At 37.8% G+C, this 19,114-nt stretch overlaps 2 protein-coding genes across 3 annotated transcripts in view; one reads left to right on the top strand and one right to left on the bottom strand.

Annotated features, from left to right (window-relative positions):
• ints6l (integrator complex subunit 6 like) overlaps positions 1-14,114 on the top strand; it is a 41,934-nt gene extending 27,820 nt beyond the window's left edge. Inside the window, exons 9-19 of one of the 2 annotated variants that reach the window (XM_067457660.1) lie at positions 1,243-1,395; positions 3,234-3,366; positions 5,827-5,921; positions 6,231-6,341; positions 6,621-6,836; positions 7,100-7,226; positions 7,974-8,116; positions 8,221-8,449; positions 9,848-10,225; positions 10,390-10,483; positions 12,824-14,114. In XM_067457660.1, coding sequence (XP_067313761.1) covers positions 1,243-1,395; positions 3,234-3,366; positions 5,827-5,921; positions 6,231-6,341; positions 6,621-6,836; positions 7,100-7,226; positions 7,974-8,116; positions 8,221-8,449; positions 9,848-10,225; positions 10,390-10,483; positions 12,824-12,926 — 1,782 coding nt within the window. In that variant the 3' untranslated portion in view covers positions 12,927-14,114. The remainder of the gene's footprint in view (positions 1-1,242; positions 1,396-3,233; positions 3,367-5,826; positions 5,922-6,230; positions 6,342-6,620; positions 6,837-7,099; positions 7,227-7,973; positions 8,117-8,220; positions 8,450-9,847; positions 10,226-10,389; positions 10,484-12,823) is intronic. The other variant, XM_067457662.1, reaches the window with a different exon arrangement.
• A 1,747-nt stretch (positions 14,115-15,861) lies between these two features.
• mmgt1 (membrane magnesium transporter 1) lies at positions 15,862-18,999 on the bottom strand. Its single transcript, XM_067457659.1, has 4 exons — positions 18,826-18,999; positions 16,982-17,034; positions 16,787-16,890; positions 15,862-16,705 (listed from the first exon to the last, which is right to left on the bottom strand). Exons 1-4 carry the CDS (start codon positions 18,902-18,904, stop codon positions 16,549-16,551), a joined length of 393 nt encoding a protein of 130 aa, XP_067313760.1. The 5' UTR covers positions 18,905-18,999; the 3' UTR covers positions 15,862-16,548.
• Positions 19,000-19,114: the final 115 nt, after the last annotated feature.

The raw sequence follows: 19,114 nt of genomic DNA, 5'->3' as shown, positions 1-19,114 counted from the left end.
CCCAGTACATTATGGGTGTTGAATTTTTTCCTACCTTTGGGCGTAAGGGAACCTTTTTGGCTACAGCGTTTTTTTCTCCTTTTTCTATAGTCATTAAGCACTGATTTAATAAAAAAATAATTTGCTTTCTACTGAATAGACAGCGACGTTTTATTAAAAGCAAAGAATCACCCTTGAAACTAAATGAAAACTAACAATTTTGCCTAGGCTATTATTTATTATTTCATAATATTCATAAAAAACTATAATAGTATATCAATTGTATATAGAATATAAAAACACTAGCAGTCTGAATTTTCTCGCATTTTCTCCACTGATTTAAGGTAAATAGTTAAATGTAAAAAAAACTTAATGTTTTAAATCTAGCCGAAAACGCTATAAATCAGGTTAAAATATTTAATAAGCGAGCACAGAAGTACTTTCTGCTGAGGACTTTGGGACTTGGCAGACAGTCAGCCATTTCTTTAGATTCTTTTTGCATGCTGAAATTGCACTGAATCCTTATTAAAATGGAAAAGTACTAGGTTTGCAAAAGGAGTTTGGATGGGTGTATTAGCATTGGCTCATCCAAGCAGAGTGGATGAAGCAATTTATTAGCCAAAGGTAATGACCTCTGCAAACTAAAGGTTAGCTTTCATCTTGCTCAAACAGTGCTAATGAATGCGGATGGAGATAAGGGAGCTGAAAGGAGTGGTAACATGAGGAAAGGCTTCACTGTCCTGAGGTTTCCCACCCCCTCACTGTCTATTCTCTCTTAGACAGTACACTGTAGAAACAGCAGCTGGTTCTGTGCCAAAGTGCCACAGCTCAGCTCAGCCTGTGGGCACTGGGAGAGAGACATTGCCAGCAGAATAAGACGGCTGTAGCTCACCAGAGCATTAGCACTTACTGCTAGCTTAGTTAACATGTGGTCATTTCCTTCCTGACATCTCTACTGTCATGTCTGCAAATATTGTAAATCAGTAGCACAACTGAATTAATTAAATGAAAAGGCTTTTTTTCATAATTCTAAAGTACAGTTCAAATTTTCCCAAAATGCTTCCTTTAGTTTATTAAGTGTTAAGTCAGGGTGTTGTGAGCGTATTTGCTCAGGGAATGAACAGATTGTGTTGTCATGTGCCTGTAACACATGGGTCATTATCCTCTGGTGCTGTGATTACAGGACGAATTGGCCATCTAACAGATACATTTTCTAAAAAACATTGTGGAGTTTAACATCTGTTTTTTTCCACTCTCTTTTAGCCTCCTCGATCTGCCCATCCTGTGGTGAGGTTTTCCTGTGTCGACTGTGAGCCGATGGTTATTGACAAGCTGCCTTTTGACAAATATGAGCTGGAGCCATCCCCGCTCACCCAGTACATCTTGGAGAGGAAATCTCCGCACATGTGCTGGCAGGTGGGACATTTTTTTTCTCTGAACTATACTTTTTAATCTGAACTATATTTTGCATACCATCATTCACAGCCTCCAGACTGCTTTCTGGTTTGAGTTTCTTGGTGATAGATATTATGGTGTTAAAAGAGCAGAAAGCAACAGTGGGTGTTTAGTTTTTCCACATTTACTGGAATGTATAAAACACAACGCAAAATACATGTCTAGTCCTGCATTTAGTAATTGGTTTGAATGAAATTTTGTTTAGTTTTAAGTTCAGTGTTGTACACTAATGTTCAAAATTTTGGGGTCAGTAAGATTTTTTTTGTTAAAGATAATAATAATTTTATACAGCAAGGATGTATTGAATGAATCATACGTGACAGTTATTGATAATAATAAAAAATATTTCTTGTGCATCAAATCATATTAGAAACAGAAACAGTAAACAGTTATTTTAAATTGTGATACTGTTTCACAATATTACTGTTTCTACTTTTGTTGTTGTTGTTGTAATAAATGCAGCCAAAAGAGACTTTAAAAATCATTAAACGGTCCATGTGCTATGGAATAATTTCCTCCCTGATGTCGGTCCATTAATACAGTGCAGGGTTTCTTCCAGTATTTCAGCCAGCAGATGCTTATCTAAAGTGACTTGCGCTAGAGGAAACTTGATCATAGAGCAGCAAACAATATTACATATTAGCAAACAACGCCACAATATAAGAGTAGTCCAAAATGCAGTGCAGTAGAAATAATCCCTAATATAGATGGTTATGAGTTTGAAAGTGCTCACAGAAAGTTATCAGCCATGCAGATTGCGAACATATTTGTAGGAGGGTGCTGATTCAGAGGCAAACATCAGATGAGCGAGAAAAATCCCATAGATCTGCATTCATGAGGGACTCGAGTCATGTCTTATGATTAAAATATCATGGAGATTTAGAGGTGGGCTCTTTTGGCTTGCAGCAGTACTCAACCACCATTCAGTGCCATAGCAACTGCTCTAAAAACACTCAGAACACCTTAGCAACTGTATAACAACAGATTTTGTTCAGATCTATTTTTTATTCAAAAGAATCCGATTGTATTTATGAATGTAATTAATTCAGATATATTTGTGTTGTAGCTATCTGCAGTTAAATTATGAACAGTTGAATGGTTGTAATTAAAAAAGAATTGCATTTTCTATCAAAATGTTCTTAGAGATGCACAAAGAGCCTGAAAAATAATATGACTGATACTGGGCAATAAGAAAGGCATGATTACTTTTGGAAATGGAATAATGTTATACATAGAATGTTTTGCTAGAGTTCATTTTGGTTCATGTTCATGAAATGATGATAAATGGCCTCTCAAGATCTATTACCTAGACCATTTGGTTCCTTAAAGAACTTACACCAAGGGGAGGTGACTGTACTGCAGTCAAATTGAAGTGTTTTTCCATGCTGTGTTGTTGTCATTAGAGTTATGTAAATATACACATTCTATTAATACCTTAGTCAATACCTGGAAATGTTTTTTGCAAGTCCATTCTTTTGATTTGTCATACATTCATTTAGTCCATCTAAAAATACCAATATAATTGACCATTCGTGTTTGTTCTTTTGCCATGGTTACAGTGTTACATTATTACTGGCCTCACTTGAGACCATATAAAGAAAACAAGGTAAATGGTAGATAAATTAGAAAGAGCACATCCATTTATGAGCATATTTAGAGGCATTTATAGCACACTAGTCTCTAAGGAACCCTTTTACCTAATGAGCCGCTGATGAATGGGTTTTGTCTCTGAGAAACAGCTTCATGTGAGAGCTGAGCTCTCAGGAGACACCAGACTAACTCCTCTCCCCATCACCCAGGTGTTTGTGAACTGCAGCGGTAAACACAGCGATCTAGCCCACCCGTTCGGCTACCTAAAGGCCAGCACTACCCTCACCTGTGTCAACCTCTTTGTTATGCCCTACAACTATCCCGTCCTGTTGCCACTCCTCGGTATGTTTGTTTCTTCATGGCTATTTTTTGGTTTGCCACATTCCCAACTTTATGCTATACATTAACTTATTTATACCGTTTTTTTAATATAGCACATTTCATACACAGCACTGGTGCTTTGTTTAGCCATGATAAAAAGAAAGAAAAGTAAAGGACAATTCTCAATTGTTAAATAATTTAATGAATAAAAATAATAACCACAAATATTTTAAAAATGTAATTTAACAAGCAGATTAAAATGAAAATTAATGAAAGAAAAAGAACACAGAAACACACACACACACACAAAATACAAATACATACAAAAAAAGGCAACCTTCAAATAATTATGTTCAGTTATGCACTCAATACTTGGTCGGGAATCCTTTTGCAGAAATGACTGCTTCAATCCAGCGTGGCATGGAGGCGATCAGCCTGTGGCACTGCTGAGGTGTTATGGAGGCCCAGGATGCTTCGATAGCGGCCTTAAGCTCATCCAGAGTGTTGGGTCTTGCGTCTCAACTTTCTCTTCACAATGTCCCACAGATTCTCTATTGGGTTCAGGTCAGGAGAGTTGGCAGGCCAATTGAGCACAGTAATACCATGGTCAGTAAACCATTTACCAGTGGTTTTGGCACTGTGAGCAGGTGCCAGGTCGTGCTGAAAAATGAAATCTTCATCTCCATAAAGCTTTTCAGCAGATGGAAGCATGAAGTGCTCCAAAATCTCCTGATAGCTAGCTGCATTGACCCTGCCCTTGATAAAACACAGTGGACCAACACCAGCAGCTGACATGGCACCCCAGACCATCACTGACTGTGGGTACTTGACACTGGACTTCAGGCATTTTGGCATTTCCTTCTCCCCAGTCTTCCTCCAGACTCTGGCACCTTGATTTCCGAATGACATGCAAAATTTGAGCAACAGTCCAGTGCTGCTTCTCTGTAGCCCAGGTCAGGCGCTTCTGCCGCTGTTCCTGGTTAAAAAGTGTCTTGACCTGGGGAATGCGGCACCTGTAGCCCATTTCCTGCACACGCCTGTGCACGGTGGCTCTGGATGTTTCTACTCCAGACTCAGTCCACTGCTTCCGCAGGTCCCCCAAGGTCTGGAATCGGTTCTTCTCCACAATCTTCCTCAGGGTCCGGTCACCTCTTCTCGTTGTGCAGCGTTTTTTGCCACACTTTTTCCTTCCCACAGACTTCCCACTGAGGTGCCTTGATACAGCACTCGGGGAACAGCCTATTCGTTCAGAGATTTCTTTCTGTGCCTTACCTTCTCGCTTGAGGGTGTCAATGATGGCCTTCTGGACAGGGTCGGGTCGGCAGTCTTACCCATGATTGCGGTTTTGAGTAATGAACCAGGCTGGGAGTTTTTAAAAGCCTCAGGAATCTTTTGCAGGTGTTTAGAGTTAATTAGTTGATTCAGATGATTAGGTTAATGGCTCGTTTAGAGAACCTTTCCATGATATGCTAATTCTTTGAAATAGGAATTTGGGGTTTTCATGAGCTGTATGCCAAAATCATCAGTATTAAAACAATAAAAGACCTGAAATATTTCAGTTGGTGTGCAATGAATCTAAAATATATGAAACTTTAATTTTTATCATTACATTATGGAAAATAATGAACTTTTATCACAATATGCTAATTTTTTGAGAAGGACCTGTAGGTGATCTCAGGTTTTACTATCCTTATGGGGACATTTTTTCCCCACAATGTAATATAAACAAGTGCACACACACACACACACACACACACACACACACACACACACACACACACACACACACACACACACACAGAGAGAGAGTATATATATATATATATATATATATATATATATATATATATATATATATATATATATATATATATATATTGTATTGTTTTTGTATATGTTGCTGCATAAATGTGATCCTGGACTATAAAACCAATCATATGGTCAATTTTTTGAAATTGAGATTTATACATAATATGAAAGCTGATGTATGGTTTGTTAGGATATGACAATATTTGTCCGAGATAAACTTAAAACTATTTGAAAATTCAAAAAAAATAAAAAATAAAATAAAAAAAAATCTAAATATTGAGAAAATCACCTTTACACTTGTGCAAATGAAGTCCTTTGCAATGCATATTACTACTAATAATGCATTTTTTAATATTTTTACAGTAGGACATTTACACAATATCTTTATGGAAAATGATCTTTACTTAATATCCTTAGGATTTTTTTAATTTAATAAGGATTAAATAAAAGAACGATAATTTGACCCATACAATGTATTGTTGGCTATTGCCACAAATATACCCGGGACAACAAAACCAGTCACAAGTCGCCGAATCAGGGTCACAAATTGTGTACAATTTCTGTGCCCCTTTCATTTCCTCTTGAAAGTGACATAAAGGAAGCATTCCTGTTCTATAATGTAATGTGTGTGGCTTTCTTCAGCAAATTTACCATCTCTTATTCCCCTTACAGATGATTTGTTTAAAGTGCACAAGCTTAAGCCAAACCTCAAGTGGCGTCAGGCCTTTGAAATGTACCTGAAGTCCATGCCTCCTTACTTTCTCTTGGTAAGATGCTCTTCTTTCCTACTTTAAAAAAATCCCATCCCAATAGCGCACAGAAGTGTCCTACTTAAAAAAGACACCCCTTTGTGCATAAATCTATGCAATGTAAAAATTCATGGGCTGTCAGATGTACTCAAGGGTCACTTGTAATCTGACCTCTATTATGAGTTGTATTTGTTCTATAGCCTGTTAACAGCTGTAATGAGGTCAAGGATATGTGCTCTGAGTGCAGATTCATGCTGAGTGTGTCCTCGTTTTCACTTCCTTTGTCTCTGCTTCTCCACTTTTTCTCTCTTTTTTTACCGAGTGTAGCCTCTCAAGAAGGCGCTGAGGATGATGGGAGCCCCAAATCTCATCTCTGACAACATGGATTGTGGTTTGAGCTACAGTGTCATTTCCTATCTAAAAAAACTCAGTCAGCAGGTGAGTGTGGTTTAGCTGCTCTGTTTCCTGACAGTTTAAACCTTATTTTTTTGTTAAAATTATGTTTAATAGTAATCAAACTCATAACATTCCTTAGCCTGACGTGGTCATACTCAATTCTAGTCAGAATATGCCCAAACAAAAAATTGTGTGGGCGGGGCTTCAGCTGGCATCCAGGCTAAATATTCCTTGAAATATTCTATATTGCATATATTTAATAATAACGTGTGTATGAGGTCTGTGTGATTCAGCTTTTTAAATCAAGTTGATTTTGTATAGGCAAAGATGGAGTCAGACCGTCTGATAGTGTCTGTCGGGAAGAAGCCTCCTCAAGAGACGGGCATCAAGGTGAAGAACCACTCAAGCGCCCTGTCTCTGGCGCACCGCCGGGATTTCAAGCAACTCCTGCAGGGCATCATGGGCGAGGTACCCCTCCGACTCATCGACATGAACTTCAAAGAGTTTGCTGGATTCCAGATTGCACTTCTCAACAAGGTACAGACGCTTTGAGTGGGGCTGAATTACATTACAGCGTCTATTTGAAATTAATCATGTCTCAGTTCACGTTTGGTGCTCAGAATGTAGTTATGCTAAGATAGATATGGACAGACACTTGTATCACAGAAGCATTTCTGGTGAACTCTAAAATCGTATTTTCTTTTTGATGCTGGTTAATTTTCACGAACTGAACTGAGTGACTTGAAAACATATGCAATTTTCTTTGGGTTAGACAAAAATGTACTTACCTTCTCTTCAAGGATTTGAAGCCTCAGGCCTATAGGAACGCTTATGACATTCCCCGACGGAACCTTCTAGATCAAGTGACTCGGATGCGCTCCAATCTTTTGAGGACAACACAGAAGCTGATCAGAGGCCAGGATGATGGTAATTGTACCTAAGAGACTAAATATATTTTGCTAAGTTTAGTGAACCTTCATAACTGCTAAAACTTTGCAGACTTTGAATGACATGAATTTCTGTGGATTTTCACAGTCAAAAAAGGTCAATTGATTTTTGTCTGGGGTGTAGCATGAAGCACGACTCTCCTTTAAACCTTTAGAAATCATAGTTTTTTTTTTGTTGCTGTGGTGGACATTAAGTGGCCGTCCACACAGAATGTGTTTTTTATTCCACTTAGCTTTTTTCCCATTGCTTTTCTATGTAAAAACACGCTTGACGAATGGTCGCATTTCACATCTTTTGCAGCATCTCCCGCATGACACTGCATTCTAAAAACTTTTTAAAAATGTGTATCGAGATGACTTCATTTTTTCCATTCCACTGACCAGTAGGGAAGCCCGTTTCCGCCACTAAATAAAATAAAAAAAGAGTAATTGTGACTATTTACCTTAAAATTCTGAATTTGTTTCTCACAATTTTAGGTTGTAAAGTCACAATTCTGACTTTTTTTCCTCACAATTATGAGTTATAAAGTCAGAATTGTGACTTTATATCACGCAATTGCGACTTTATATTTCAGAATTCTGACTTTAAAACTTGCATTTAGCACATTGTTTATTTTCACTAAAACAAATGCATTTCTAATGCTAACATTTTTTTAGCACAAATGTTCATGAATGGATAGTTAACATTTTTTTTGATATTGACCCCTCTCCCCTAATGATTCTGTAGACTCACTGCACAGTATTCCAGTGGGGCAGATGGGAAATTATCAGGAGTATCTTAAGATGATGCCATCACCTCTGCGTGAGATTGATCCAGACCAGCCCAAACGACTGCACACATTCGGCAACCCATTCAAACAGGACAAGAAGGTTCTTGCATGTTAAATGTATTGCTACAAAAATTACAAGTCAAACTGAAGTGTCTTACATACTTAGTCGTTTTGTTTTCCCTCTTCCTCCTCTTCCAACAACAGGGAATGATGATAGATGAAGCTGACGAGTTCGTAACAGGGCCACAAAGTAAGAAGCGAAGTAACACGAGTGATCTAAACTCGGGCACTGCCCTGAAGAGGCGGAGGAGTATGTCACCACTGTTACGCCGGCCACAAACCCCTCCAATAATAACCAATCATGTACTGGGCAAGGGCCCCACAGGGATTCAAGGACAGCAAGGAATCATTAAACCCATCCCGCTGCACAAAGGTAAAGTTCTCTGAGACACAGCTGACTCAATCTTAGCTTACTGTGTACTATATACCAGCGTTTCCCAACCGGGGTGCCACGTGAGCAATCTGTACCGTTACACACCTAGCGTAACGTATGCGAGGGGGTGCCACAAAATTTTCGAAAGGTGCCATGACTGAAAAAAGGTGGGGGAACACTACTATACTGTGTCATGCATGGTTTTTTATTTCATTGTAAGTCAAACAGTAGACATTATTTCACATTTTCAAACAGTAGTAAGCTACATTTTGTTAGCCTGACAAGCCAGACCCACATCAAGATGTTTGGTCTGGAAACTCACCATAGACAGGGCTCAATCCGAGGGGCGGGATAAACGGTCATCTTTCAAACTCCCTCTGCACGCGATAGGATAGCGCTACAACCAACCAGAGCAACGAAGGTGAAACAGAGCTCGTTGATAGATTAAACATTCGCCGTATCCGACAAAACACTGACTTCAGTGCCGTTCTTTGTTCTTTTCTCAGAGAAAAGCTTAACTCCAAGTCTTCCAGAGTCGCGGTCAAAGCTGATTCGAAAGACCGCCGTTCGCCAGTTTCTGTGTTTACTAGAAGCACGCAAACGCAACTCGGCCGTCATCATTATGGCCCCGCCCACTGACTCTATACACGATGTGATTGGCCCGGCAAGAGTTAGGCGAATACAGCTCAGAAGGGTATTGAGAGTTGCTAGACGACACTCGCGGGCAGATTAGATTTGCTGCTGCTAGGGTGCGTCTAGATTTCTAGGCTAACATTTTGTCACAGGACCTCATCAAACTGCATGCTTGTAACATTCAGGTACCATCTTGCAAATAAAATGTTATTTTCCATTTTTACCTTAAGTGTGCATTGTTTGAATACTTCATTTTTTATTTGGGGTCAGTTTTGAAAGCCATTTTTTTTACTCATCAAGGCTGCATTTATGTGACCGATAAAGTACAGTAATATTAAAATATTATATTAAAATAAAATTAAAATATTTTAAGTTTAAAATATTATTATGGTTTATAAAAAAAGTTTTCTGTTGTAATATTTTAAAATGTATTTAAAAAGGTGACTTTTCAGCATCATTACTCCAGTCTTCAGTGTCACATGATCCATCAGAAATCGTTCTAATATGTTGATTTGCTGCTCAAGAAACATTTATTATCATCAGTGTTGAAAAGTTTTTTTTAGGATTCTTTGATGAATAGAAAGTTCAAAAGAACAGCATTTATTTGAAATAGAAATCTTTTCTAACATTATAAATGTCTTTTCTGTAATTTAGATATATTTAAAGCAGACTTGATGATTAATAATGAATTAAGTATTAATTTCTTTCCACTAAAAAGTGACCGTGAATTTAAGCAATAATATGTCCATTTGTTTACCTCTACAGGAGCTGAAGGGAACAGTGTGGGGGGCACAGAAAGCAATGGCGAGCGGGTGCCAGGCGGGGATGCTGGAGACGGGTGGCCTGTAGGAGTGGATGGAGTGGATGGGGTGGGAGAAGGACCTACACCTGTGGAGGACAGAGGAGAGGTGGGGGTACCAGACGGCGAGGAGGAGAGAATAGGACTGGAAAACTGTCTGGATGAGAGACCCTCTGATCTCACACAGAACTGTGAGGACCTGAGTCCTCCAGGCCAGGAGGGGTCGATAGAGGACAGTGAAGGAGACACTCCAGCACAGGGCACAATTGTTATGATTCCCCTGGAGGGGAGTAATGCGGAGCTGCGCACTCGAGTAATCAAAGAGGTCCGCAAGCCTGGCCGTAGTGAGTATCTAATTATAATACCAAATTAATTATTTACGCCCATTCATTTCTGTATTCACTACGAATTATTATCTAGGTTTAATCAAGTGCACTTGCACTATGAAAGAGGGTATATATTGTAGGAATGAATAAAGTTAAACTATATTGCTCATTCTTTTGTGCAGATTATGAGGCAATATTCAGGTTACTGGAGGAGGTGAAGGGGCCAGTGTCAGTGCAGAGGTACTTTATTCATCATGCCATCAAAGAGGCAGCCAGGTAAGAGCTCTTTTCAAACATTCACATGCCTTAACTGGTCCTCTCACCTATGGCACCATAGAGGATGTTGTACTTAGTCATTTTGTTATGTGCTTTTGCCATTTTTATTAATACAAATTTCTGTCATGAAACTCCAGATGGCGCAAATACTATGTAGTATTTTTGCAGTAAAATATCCAAAAACCACTAGGCCAGTGTTATATATTTTGTTCAGTTGAGTACTTACAATATCCCAAATGTTTCCAACTATTTGTAAATTTTGATAAAATTGCAGTTTTAACCAAGGAACCGGGACGTCTGAGGGAGTCACCTGTCAACTGCGTCATATCTGCGCTACCCTCGGTTTCCAGTTTTTTTTAGGCAGAAACGCTTTACTCTTAGCAGTGTGCAACAAGTGTCACAGCAACCGCCGAGCGAACGCACAGAGTAACGTCATAACATCATTTTCAACACACTCAAATGTATTTAATATGATAAACAGAGCTGTGTTACCTGTGTTACCGGAAAAGCGGAAATAGCGCCGGAGCCCGGCGACTGTCCCCTCATTATTGAAGTCCCGCTGCTCGCGAGGCGTGTGTTGTTAATCTCGTTACCAATCGCACCAGCGGCCTTGCTCAGCTCCAAAACACTCGCCCCTGCTCTGCTTCATACTACAGTAATGTTAGTAACCGCATCCATCAACATGATTTCTGGCAGAGTCCTAACTCGATTATTTTCCACTGGCTGTGAGGTAAAGACCACATATCCCAAGATCCTGCGCTCAAACATGGCGCCATCAAACTACGCCTTTGTTTTGAATATGTGCCCTTTTGCGGACGGAAAAGTTGTAGTGCACCTTTAAGTTAGTCAGCTTGTAATCACATTATTCTCTATAGACCTCAGATTCCTGCTACATCACTCAACTAGTAGCCTACACTTTGTCTAGAGTAAACACTCCACCTAGCATACTCGGTTAAAGAAGTCACCGCTCGCCACTGCTATATTGTACAGCAGCAGCATGTCTTACTTGCTCAGAGTAGCGTGCCGTGTATGTATTGGCCGTAGTACGTACCGTACTTGCTCTGCAGCAGCGTAGCAGATCTGTATCACCAAGACCACACATATCAACTCTGTCTTATCCATTACCATTCCAAACATTCCGAGAGTTGTCATGATAGAAATATATTCAATATATTTTTAAAATATTTCTATTTATTATTATTGTAGGTTTAGTAATTGTAGTAATTCCACTTGTTTTCTAACAATGTAAATGTTTTCTAATATTTATATTTTATTTATTTTTAGCTTTATTTCAATTAAAGATAATTATTTATTTATAGTTTTAGTTAACAATAACAGCACTGATTCTCTGCCTGTTCACTTATTTGTTTTTCAATAATATTTATTATTATTATTAATTCCATTGTTTAATCTCAGACATGCACAGGAGCTGTTGGCTCACAGGGACTACATTTATCAAATCAAGCCAAAAACCACTAAAAAAAATTAAAAAATGTTTTTTGGATTAAGGCCATGAGTTGGGTTAATATATATATATATATAAGACTCTGTTTAACTTACCAAAATACATTACATACAATTGCACAGTATTCTCTCTCAAAATTAGTGCAGAAGCTCACTGATAAACTGCAAAAATTGTTTTCTTAATCAGTCATTTTGTTTTGTAAAAATGCCTCAATATTCTTTATATTTTGAAACAAATCCTTCCCTTAATTTTTTTTCTTTTACTTATTTCATTTTTGATAATATATTTTAAATGTTTAATGCTTTATTTATTTTGTATTATTTATTTTATTTACCTTTAAATTACTAGATTTTAGCAAAAAATTATAAATATATAGTAATTTTTAGCACATTCAAAATAACTGAATTTCATGCAAACCCTTTTAATTCAGCCCATTTATTTAAAATATCTTACATTAGGTGTTTTTGCCAACTTATAGTTTTTATTTATTTATAGTAGTTTCTTTTTTTTTTTTTATTATTTGCCAACAACTACTCCTGCCAGTTGATGGCCTTATAGCTCTATATGGAGCTGTTCCGCTGTGTCCTAAAATTATTTCACTTCCGTATGCTTAGAGATACATATGTAGACATTATAAAATAAATTTGTGGTAAAGCTTTAGCATTCTTAGTTTGAATTTTTAGAACATAGGTTTTTCTATGTGTGCTATAGCATTCCTCGCATGCCATTTATTCCTATGGGGGTCAAATTGACCAGCAAGGATGAGGGTTGAGGGTTAAGCATAACCTCAACTAAAGTTTATTATATTCATACATCAAACCAACAAGTAATTGTATCAATGGAGTAAGAAATAATACTTTTTAAAACTCTTTAAGGTTTAAGAAGCGTGTCCTGATCCAGCAGCTGGAGACCGCTCTGGAGGAGATTGAAGACAAACAGTTGCTGCCCGCACAACTCAACAATGTCCACAGCAGATAGTGGGACGTCACATCTCACCGCTGAGAGACACACAAGACGATGGAGAAGTGGCAGAGCATGCCGACTGAGCACACGGGTTTGAGCCCGACCCATCAGCCTCAGAACGTAGCGAGGGAGAGGGAACATTGGGGAGGATGGAGGCCTGTCTGGCTCACGCTCTGGTCCAGGCGCTTCCAGTTACTGAATTGTGTCATAACTCTGAAAGAGTGCTCACAATGGAGACAGGCGTTCCAGGTTTGACAGGGGTAAAGGAGGGTTTGCAGGACTGAACATGACGGAATTGAACCGTAAAATAATGAATAATGAACAAGCACACTCCAGAAAAGCCAAACCCCACCCACTGTGTGATATTACAGGGTCATCTGAGGCAGAGGTCAGCGTCTGTCATGTGATTACTGTATGTCTATATATTATGTCTGTCCACTGTTATTTGGCATCAATATTGTTCAAATCAGATAACAGTATGGAAAATCTAAGATTGATTTGTGTTTGCATGAAATGCCCACAAGTCAAACAACTTTAAAGCAGTCTGGATCAGGAACTACACGACTGTAGACCTCTCAAGAGCAATAACCCTACAATCATCAGGACGCCAAGCTCAATTTTCCTCCTTTACTGTGGAAACAAATGCAGATTTTTCAGAAGAATGTCCTTGTGACTTTGGATATTTGGTATGAGATTTGGTAGCTGGGCTATTGTTGTATTTGTGGTGATATGTAATATCACATAGATTAGCATCATTCAGTGTCCTATAAGCAATAGTGTCCAATGAAAATACAAACACCCTGTCCAGAAACGGGAAATGCCAACTATTGTGTGGAAGAACAGCAGAGTTTTGATCGTGTCCAGTATGGTGGTATGTGGTCACCTGCCATGTTTGGTCATCCTACGCTTCTCATCAGGGGAGAAGTCGCAGACTCCTGAGTTTCATTTCACAGATGCAAGTTACATTAGTGACCCCATTCTTGTTGGTTTGTTCATTTTTAAAAAGAGGTGTACTGTTAAAAAGAGGTGTACTACTTTTTAATGTTCATAAATAATATAGATTATTTTTGGATGGTATTCCTACAAAACATCAAAAAATATTTTAAGAATTGTATAAAAACATTTTGTAAACTGATATTATATAGACAAAGTTTTATGATTTTTTTTATAAAAACAATGAAAATGAAAAATAAAAACAAACATTACAAAGGAAAATGTGTGCATTATTGTAAATTATGTATATACACTACTGTTCAAAAGTTTGGGGTCAATTTAAAAAAAAAAAAAATCAGCAAGGATGCATTCAATTGATCAAAAGTGACAGTAAAGGTATTCCCGGTGTTACAAAAGATATCTTATAGAGGCTGTTCTGTTCAGGCTGAACTTTCTATTCTTTAAAGAATCCTTAAAAACCAGGGTTTCAAACGTTTTTTTAACTGAAAATAATAATAATAATAATACATGTTTCTTGAGCACTAAATCATCATAATGTTTTCTGAAGGATCATGTGACACTGAAGACTGGAGTAATAATGCTGAAAAATCAGCTTTGCCACCACAAAGGTAAATCACATTTTTAAATATATTAGGTTGTAATATTTCACAGTATTGCTATTTCACTTTTTTAATCAAATAAATAAAGCCTCAGTAAGCATTATATATATATATATATATATATATATATATATATATATATATATATATATATATATATATATATATATATATATATATATATATATACATATATATATGACTCTGTTTAACTTACCAAAATACATCACGTACAATTGCACAATATTCTCTCTCAAAATTAGCTGTAGTCATTTTGAATGGTGTCATTTCATCTTGCCATTCTTATGATGATAATCTGCATTCGGGTTGTCTTGTCTCTTCTAGAACTCTCTTTTGATTATACCCGATAATATACCCGCGCTACATGTTGTTTGCTAGCTCTTTTGCTTGCTCGTTTCCCATCACAACAGATGGTGCATTTTTGTATCAGGCCTATATCGCGTAATGGCAGCACAGTGCTGAGTTTTATCAGTCTCACAGTGATGCCCCCTCATAATGTTGTAACACTAAGTAAGCATGCAATGAATCAGGCATTGCTAATCAAAACTAACTAGCACCTATGAAGTTTAAGAAATTATGAACATGTTCAAACCTCTGACCAATTGTAAATTACAGTTTAACGATTTCTGCCGCTTTGAAATCATAATCCAAATACCAAGCTTCACGCCAAAAACGGTCAAGATAATATTTAGCGTCACAAAACGCGCGCGCTGCTATTTGTCGCCTCCTGTCGTTCAAAATGCGCGAACTCTTTAAAGCAGGAATGATTCTGATTGGGTGTCAATGTGTTATCGTTCATCAGCTGGGGGGAAACCGCTGTTATAGTTGTGGTTGGACTCTACCTTTTTTCTTTTCTTTTCTTTTTTTTTTTTTTAATTAAAACTATTTTTAGAACTAGATCCTTATTGTTATCATCATTGGTGTAAACGGGCATTGATTTATGATGTGAAAGTAAAACTACAGCAGTACAATTAAAGTTGTACTGATAACGCACAGGTATTATCTTCCAAAAGGTAATATGATCTCAATCAGTGTTTAAATCAATGTCACATAAGCTATTAATACCAGAAGATATTAAACAGTGTTGGGATAAGTGGGTTGCCATTGCTGATACTTAACAGGTCTCCTCTAACAAAAAAGGGGCTTAGTGAAGGATTAGTATAATTACAGGCTTTAACTGGACCATTTCAACTGCCCATTCTTTACTTGCATGGAAAACAATGGGTAACCAAGTTAATTTACCGCACCCATATATGACCTTGAATGCTTTTTTTTTTTTGGCTGATTAGCAGGTTTTCACATTGCATAACAATGGTTGTAGCTTAATATACATCTTTTAGTTTCTTACACATTCAGCATAAACCAGACTTCTAAAATGAAGGGGCAAAAATAAGTGGTTTTAATCCAAGTTACAAATTCATCAATAAAATTTTAGAATTTATTAAGGTAAAAATAAGGAGTTGTCTCAACATGAAATAAATCAGAAAACATTGCCACCCCCACCCCGACTCCCACCCCCAGTGTTCACAGTATTGTTAGAATTGCTATTATTCTACATCTATTGTGGCCCTGCTCAGACATGTTTTAATTATTTTAATTATTGGCTGAATAAGCTAAATTTTGAAGTTCAGCAATTAGCTACTGCTTCTGAACACAAATACAATGTATGGTCCACAATATTAACCTCAATTCAGAAGGGTACATGGAAGAACCTGTTGCAGTTGGGGGTCAGTTCAACCAAAAAACATGGCAAACCAACATCGTACATGGTAGGATTCATGCCCTGTGCACGACAGCCAACCGGAGGGCTACAGCTGTAACCTACAGACGTAAGACTCCCAAGCAATAACAAGTATTTACAAACATATCAGCTGGAAAAGAAGTTGGCACAGTCCATTGACAAAATAGTAACCACAAGAGATGCGTGTTTGTACAGCATGTTCACATATACATAAAGACAGGAAAATATGCTTATTTTCCCCTTCTAACCAAGGAGCTAACGAATAAATTTAAGAACAAAAAACAAAATGAAACCGGGCAAGGCAGCCCACGGAAGGCCAGTCTCAATGAAAGTTTTCCAGCTTGCGTAACCGCAGGGGATTGGAGGGCAAGGCCTGGGGGCTTGGAGTGGATGACTCCTGCTCTGGAGCGCGGAAGAGTACTCTGCCTCGGTGATTGAACAGGTAGAACGAAGGATGATTTCTCAATGTGTCAAATGTCCTGTTAGAGCAAACAATAAAGAAACGCAAGTGAGTTCCATTCTGATACAGCAGGTATTACTTTATGGTCTCATCAGCTTACTTGTTTTTGAGCTCTGAAGAAGCATCCATATCTTTGAACTCGCCTGAGATGTGTACTATGCCGTAACACGTGATCACAAACGACAATAAAGTCTGTAACACTATCTGCAGACACAACATAAGAGAAGCTGTACTGAGGAAAACAAATGCATGTAATTCAATACAATCAGTGTCTTGTATTTTTGTTGCAACTTACATCTATTGGTAACGTTTCGTTCTCTTTTTCTGTCAGTCTCATGTAGGATCGGTCTACAAAAAGAAAAAGAAGAGGCATTTTACTCTTCCCTCTAAACAAAGGGGTATAACTAATTTCGCAACAGAACTCTGTAATAGCACAATACCACCTTTCTTGCACATTAAAAGTGCAAAAAAAATGCATGTTTGCTCAAGTTCATATATTTATATGCTTGGCATATAATGCAAAGCCTTTTTTGCAAGCGATAGTACAAGCAAAAATATGTCACTAGTGCTAACTGTTTGCATCTAGTCCTGGGAAGATCACAAATCGGTTATTTCGAACAGTTTTGAACTGGTTAAAATAATTATTATAATTACATCCCATGGTTCCTGACATGTCTACTTAGTACTTTGACCGCCCTCAAACACTAGTTATTGAAAAGCAACATGTGTTGTCCATATGTCTTCTAAAGGATGAGGACTCGCACTGGAATACATATCCCAAAACCAACGCTGTTCATTTCACTGTGACCAATCACAATAGACTGGGCCATCTGACCAATCAGAGCAGAGTAGGCTCTCAATTTGGGGTCAAGATTTAGAGAGACTGAATCGTTTATCAAATCGTTTCAAACACTGTAAGAAAAGAGCTGGTGTGAATGTATATTATGAGAAACCTTGACCTTGAATGCATGTAAACATTGTAGGATAAATTACTATTTAGAATTTATTTTATATCACTATTTACGTTTTATTAATAAGGGAACAATTAGTCAAATCCTCAGTTCACAACAAATACTCTCATCAGTTTATTTGCTGTGGCTAGTTGCACATATCACCTGCTATAACCAGTTTTTGGTGTTTTGTCCAAAATAAAGAGGTTGTATTTTGGTGTAATATTTGATTATATGCAAGGTTTCTTTACACAAAAATGTGTTGCTCCAGGTTTTGTGGCTTATAGAAAATAATTTAAAAATACATTTCAATCGTTACAGCTAAAAAAAATAGGAATGCCGTACAATTCTTGAAATTACTTGCAAATTATAGTTAGTATTAATATTATAATACAGTTTCTGTATTAAAAAGAAAGAAAGAAAGAAAAAAAGGACAATATCTGTTTGTTATTTGAAGAGGTTTGCTAAAGGGTTTATCGTTTCTCGGCTCATTACGAGTCGGACGATTACGGTTCTCGGTTTTAATGAGTCGAAAGCTGCCAGATCGATTCGGTTGAACATGTTATAGAATCGCTCTATGTGAATCGTGAACGAATGTGTTCAATTTAAAGGTCCGATTCAAATGAACAATTCGGACATCACAACGGCAGAAATAGCAGGTGAAATTTCATTATTTGGGAAAGTAAACACGCTTGTTGCGCTGATGAAACCTCATTGAAGGTTAAACGAACATCATTTTAGGGAAGGTTTGAATAATGTAAGTTTTCATAGCAGAGAAATAATGATAAAATACCAATTATACAGCGTTATTTAAACGGCCCGATAAAACAACACGCACCGCACAAACACTGATCTTTCATAAGTCTTAGTCAGAGAGACAAGATCAGTAACGTACTAGAAAATAACTTCTTCCCGTGTATTGTGCTGTTATAAGGTTGTGTCTCGAAACCTAGTGAGCTGCCTACCAAGACAGCATTTCTGGACATAATACAAGTGTTCGCACACAATCCAGAATGTTGTCTACAAAGGTAGCTCACTAGGGGTTGAGTCCTGCTAAAGCTGTCATGCACATTGAGCTCTGCAAGAGAAGAGGCCGCACTCACCGCCGGACCACAGTCGGCTACCGCTTACAGAACAACCACATGTCTGTCCAACTAGTTATCGATTCTGGAGGATGAACAATACTTACGCTGTGCCGCTGAAAAAGCTGCGTGTGCCAGGGCAAAAAGGCCTATGCCGACAACCCCTTTCCAAAAGGACGAAGCCATTTTCACTCGAGCACAAACCGATCGAGCAAAATGCTGAAGCGCGTGAAGCACTCCTCAATGAGCGCTGCGTCATCACCGCCGCACTAATCGCACTTCCGGTTGCCTACTGCCACTTTAAACGTTCATTTAAAGAGACATACGTATCGAATATGGGAGAATAGAAATTAATATAAAGGATTATATGCTGTTTTCATCTGATATCGAAATTAT

Source organism: Pseudorasbora parva, chromosome 11 (assembly GCF_024679245.1).
Source record: "Pseudorasbora parva isolate DD20220531a chromosome 11, ASM2467924v1, whole genome shotgun sequence".
Classification (NCBI taxonomy): Eukaryota; Metazoa; Chordata; class Actinopteri; order Cypriniformes; family Gobionidae; genus Pseudorasbora; species Pseudorasbora parva.
Note: the sequence above shows the minus strand (reverse complement) of the source record. Positions and strands in the feature narration are given on the sequence as shown.

Excerpts from the sequence above, each read along its gene's own strand:
- mmgt1 (XM_067457659.1), bottom strand. The coding sequence starts at position 18,904 with ATGGCTTCGTCCTTTTGGAAAGGGGTTGTCGGCATAGGCCTTTTTGCC. Across the intron at positions 17,035-18,825 it reads AGCTTTTTCAGCGGCACAGC|ACCGATCCTACATGAGACTG; the intron begins GTAAGTATTGTT and ends TTCTTTTTGTAG. Across the intron at positions 16,891-16,981 it reads ACGAAACGTTACCAATAGAT|ATAGTGTTACAGACTTTATT; the intron begins GTAAGTTGCAAC and ends TTGTGTCTGCAG.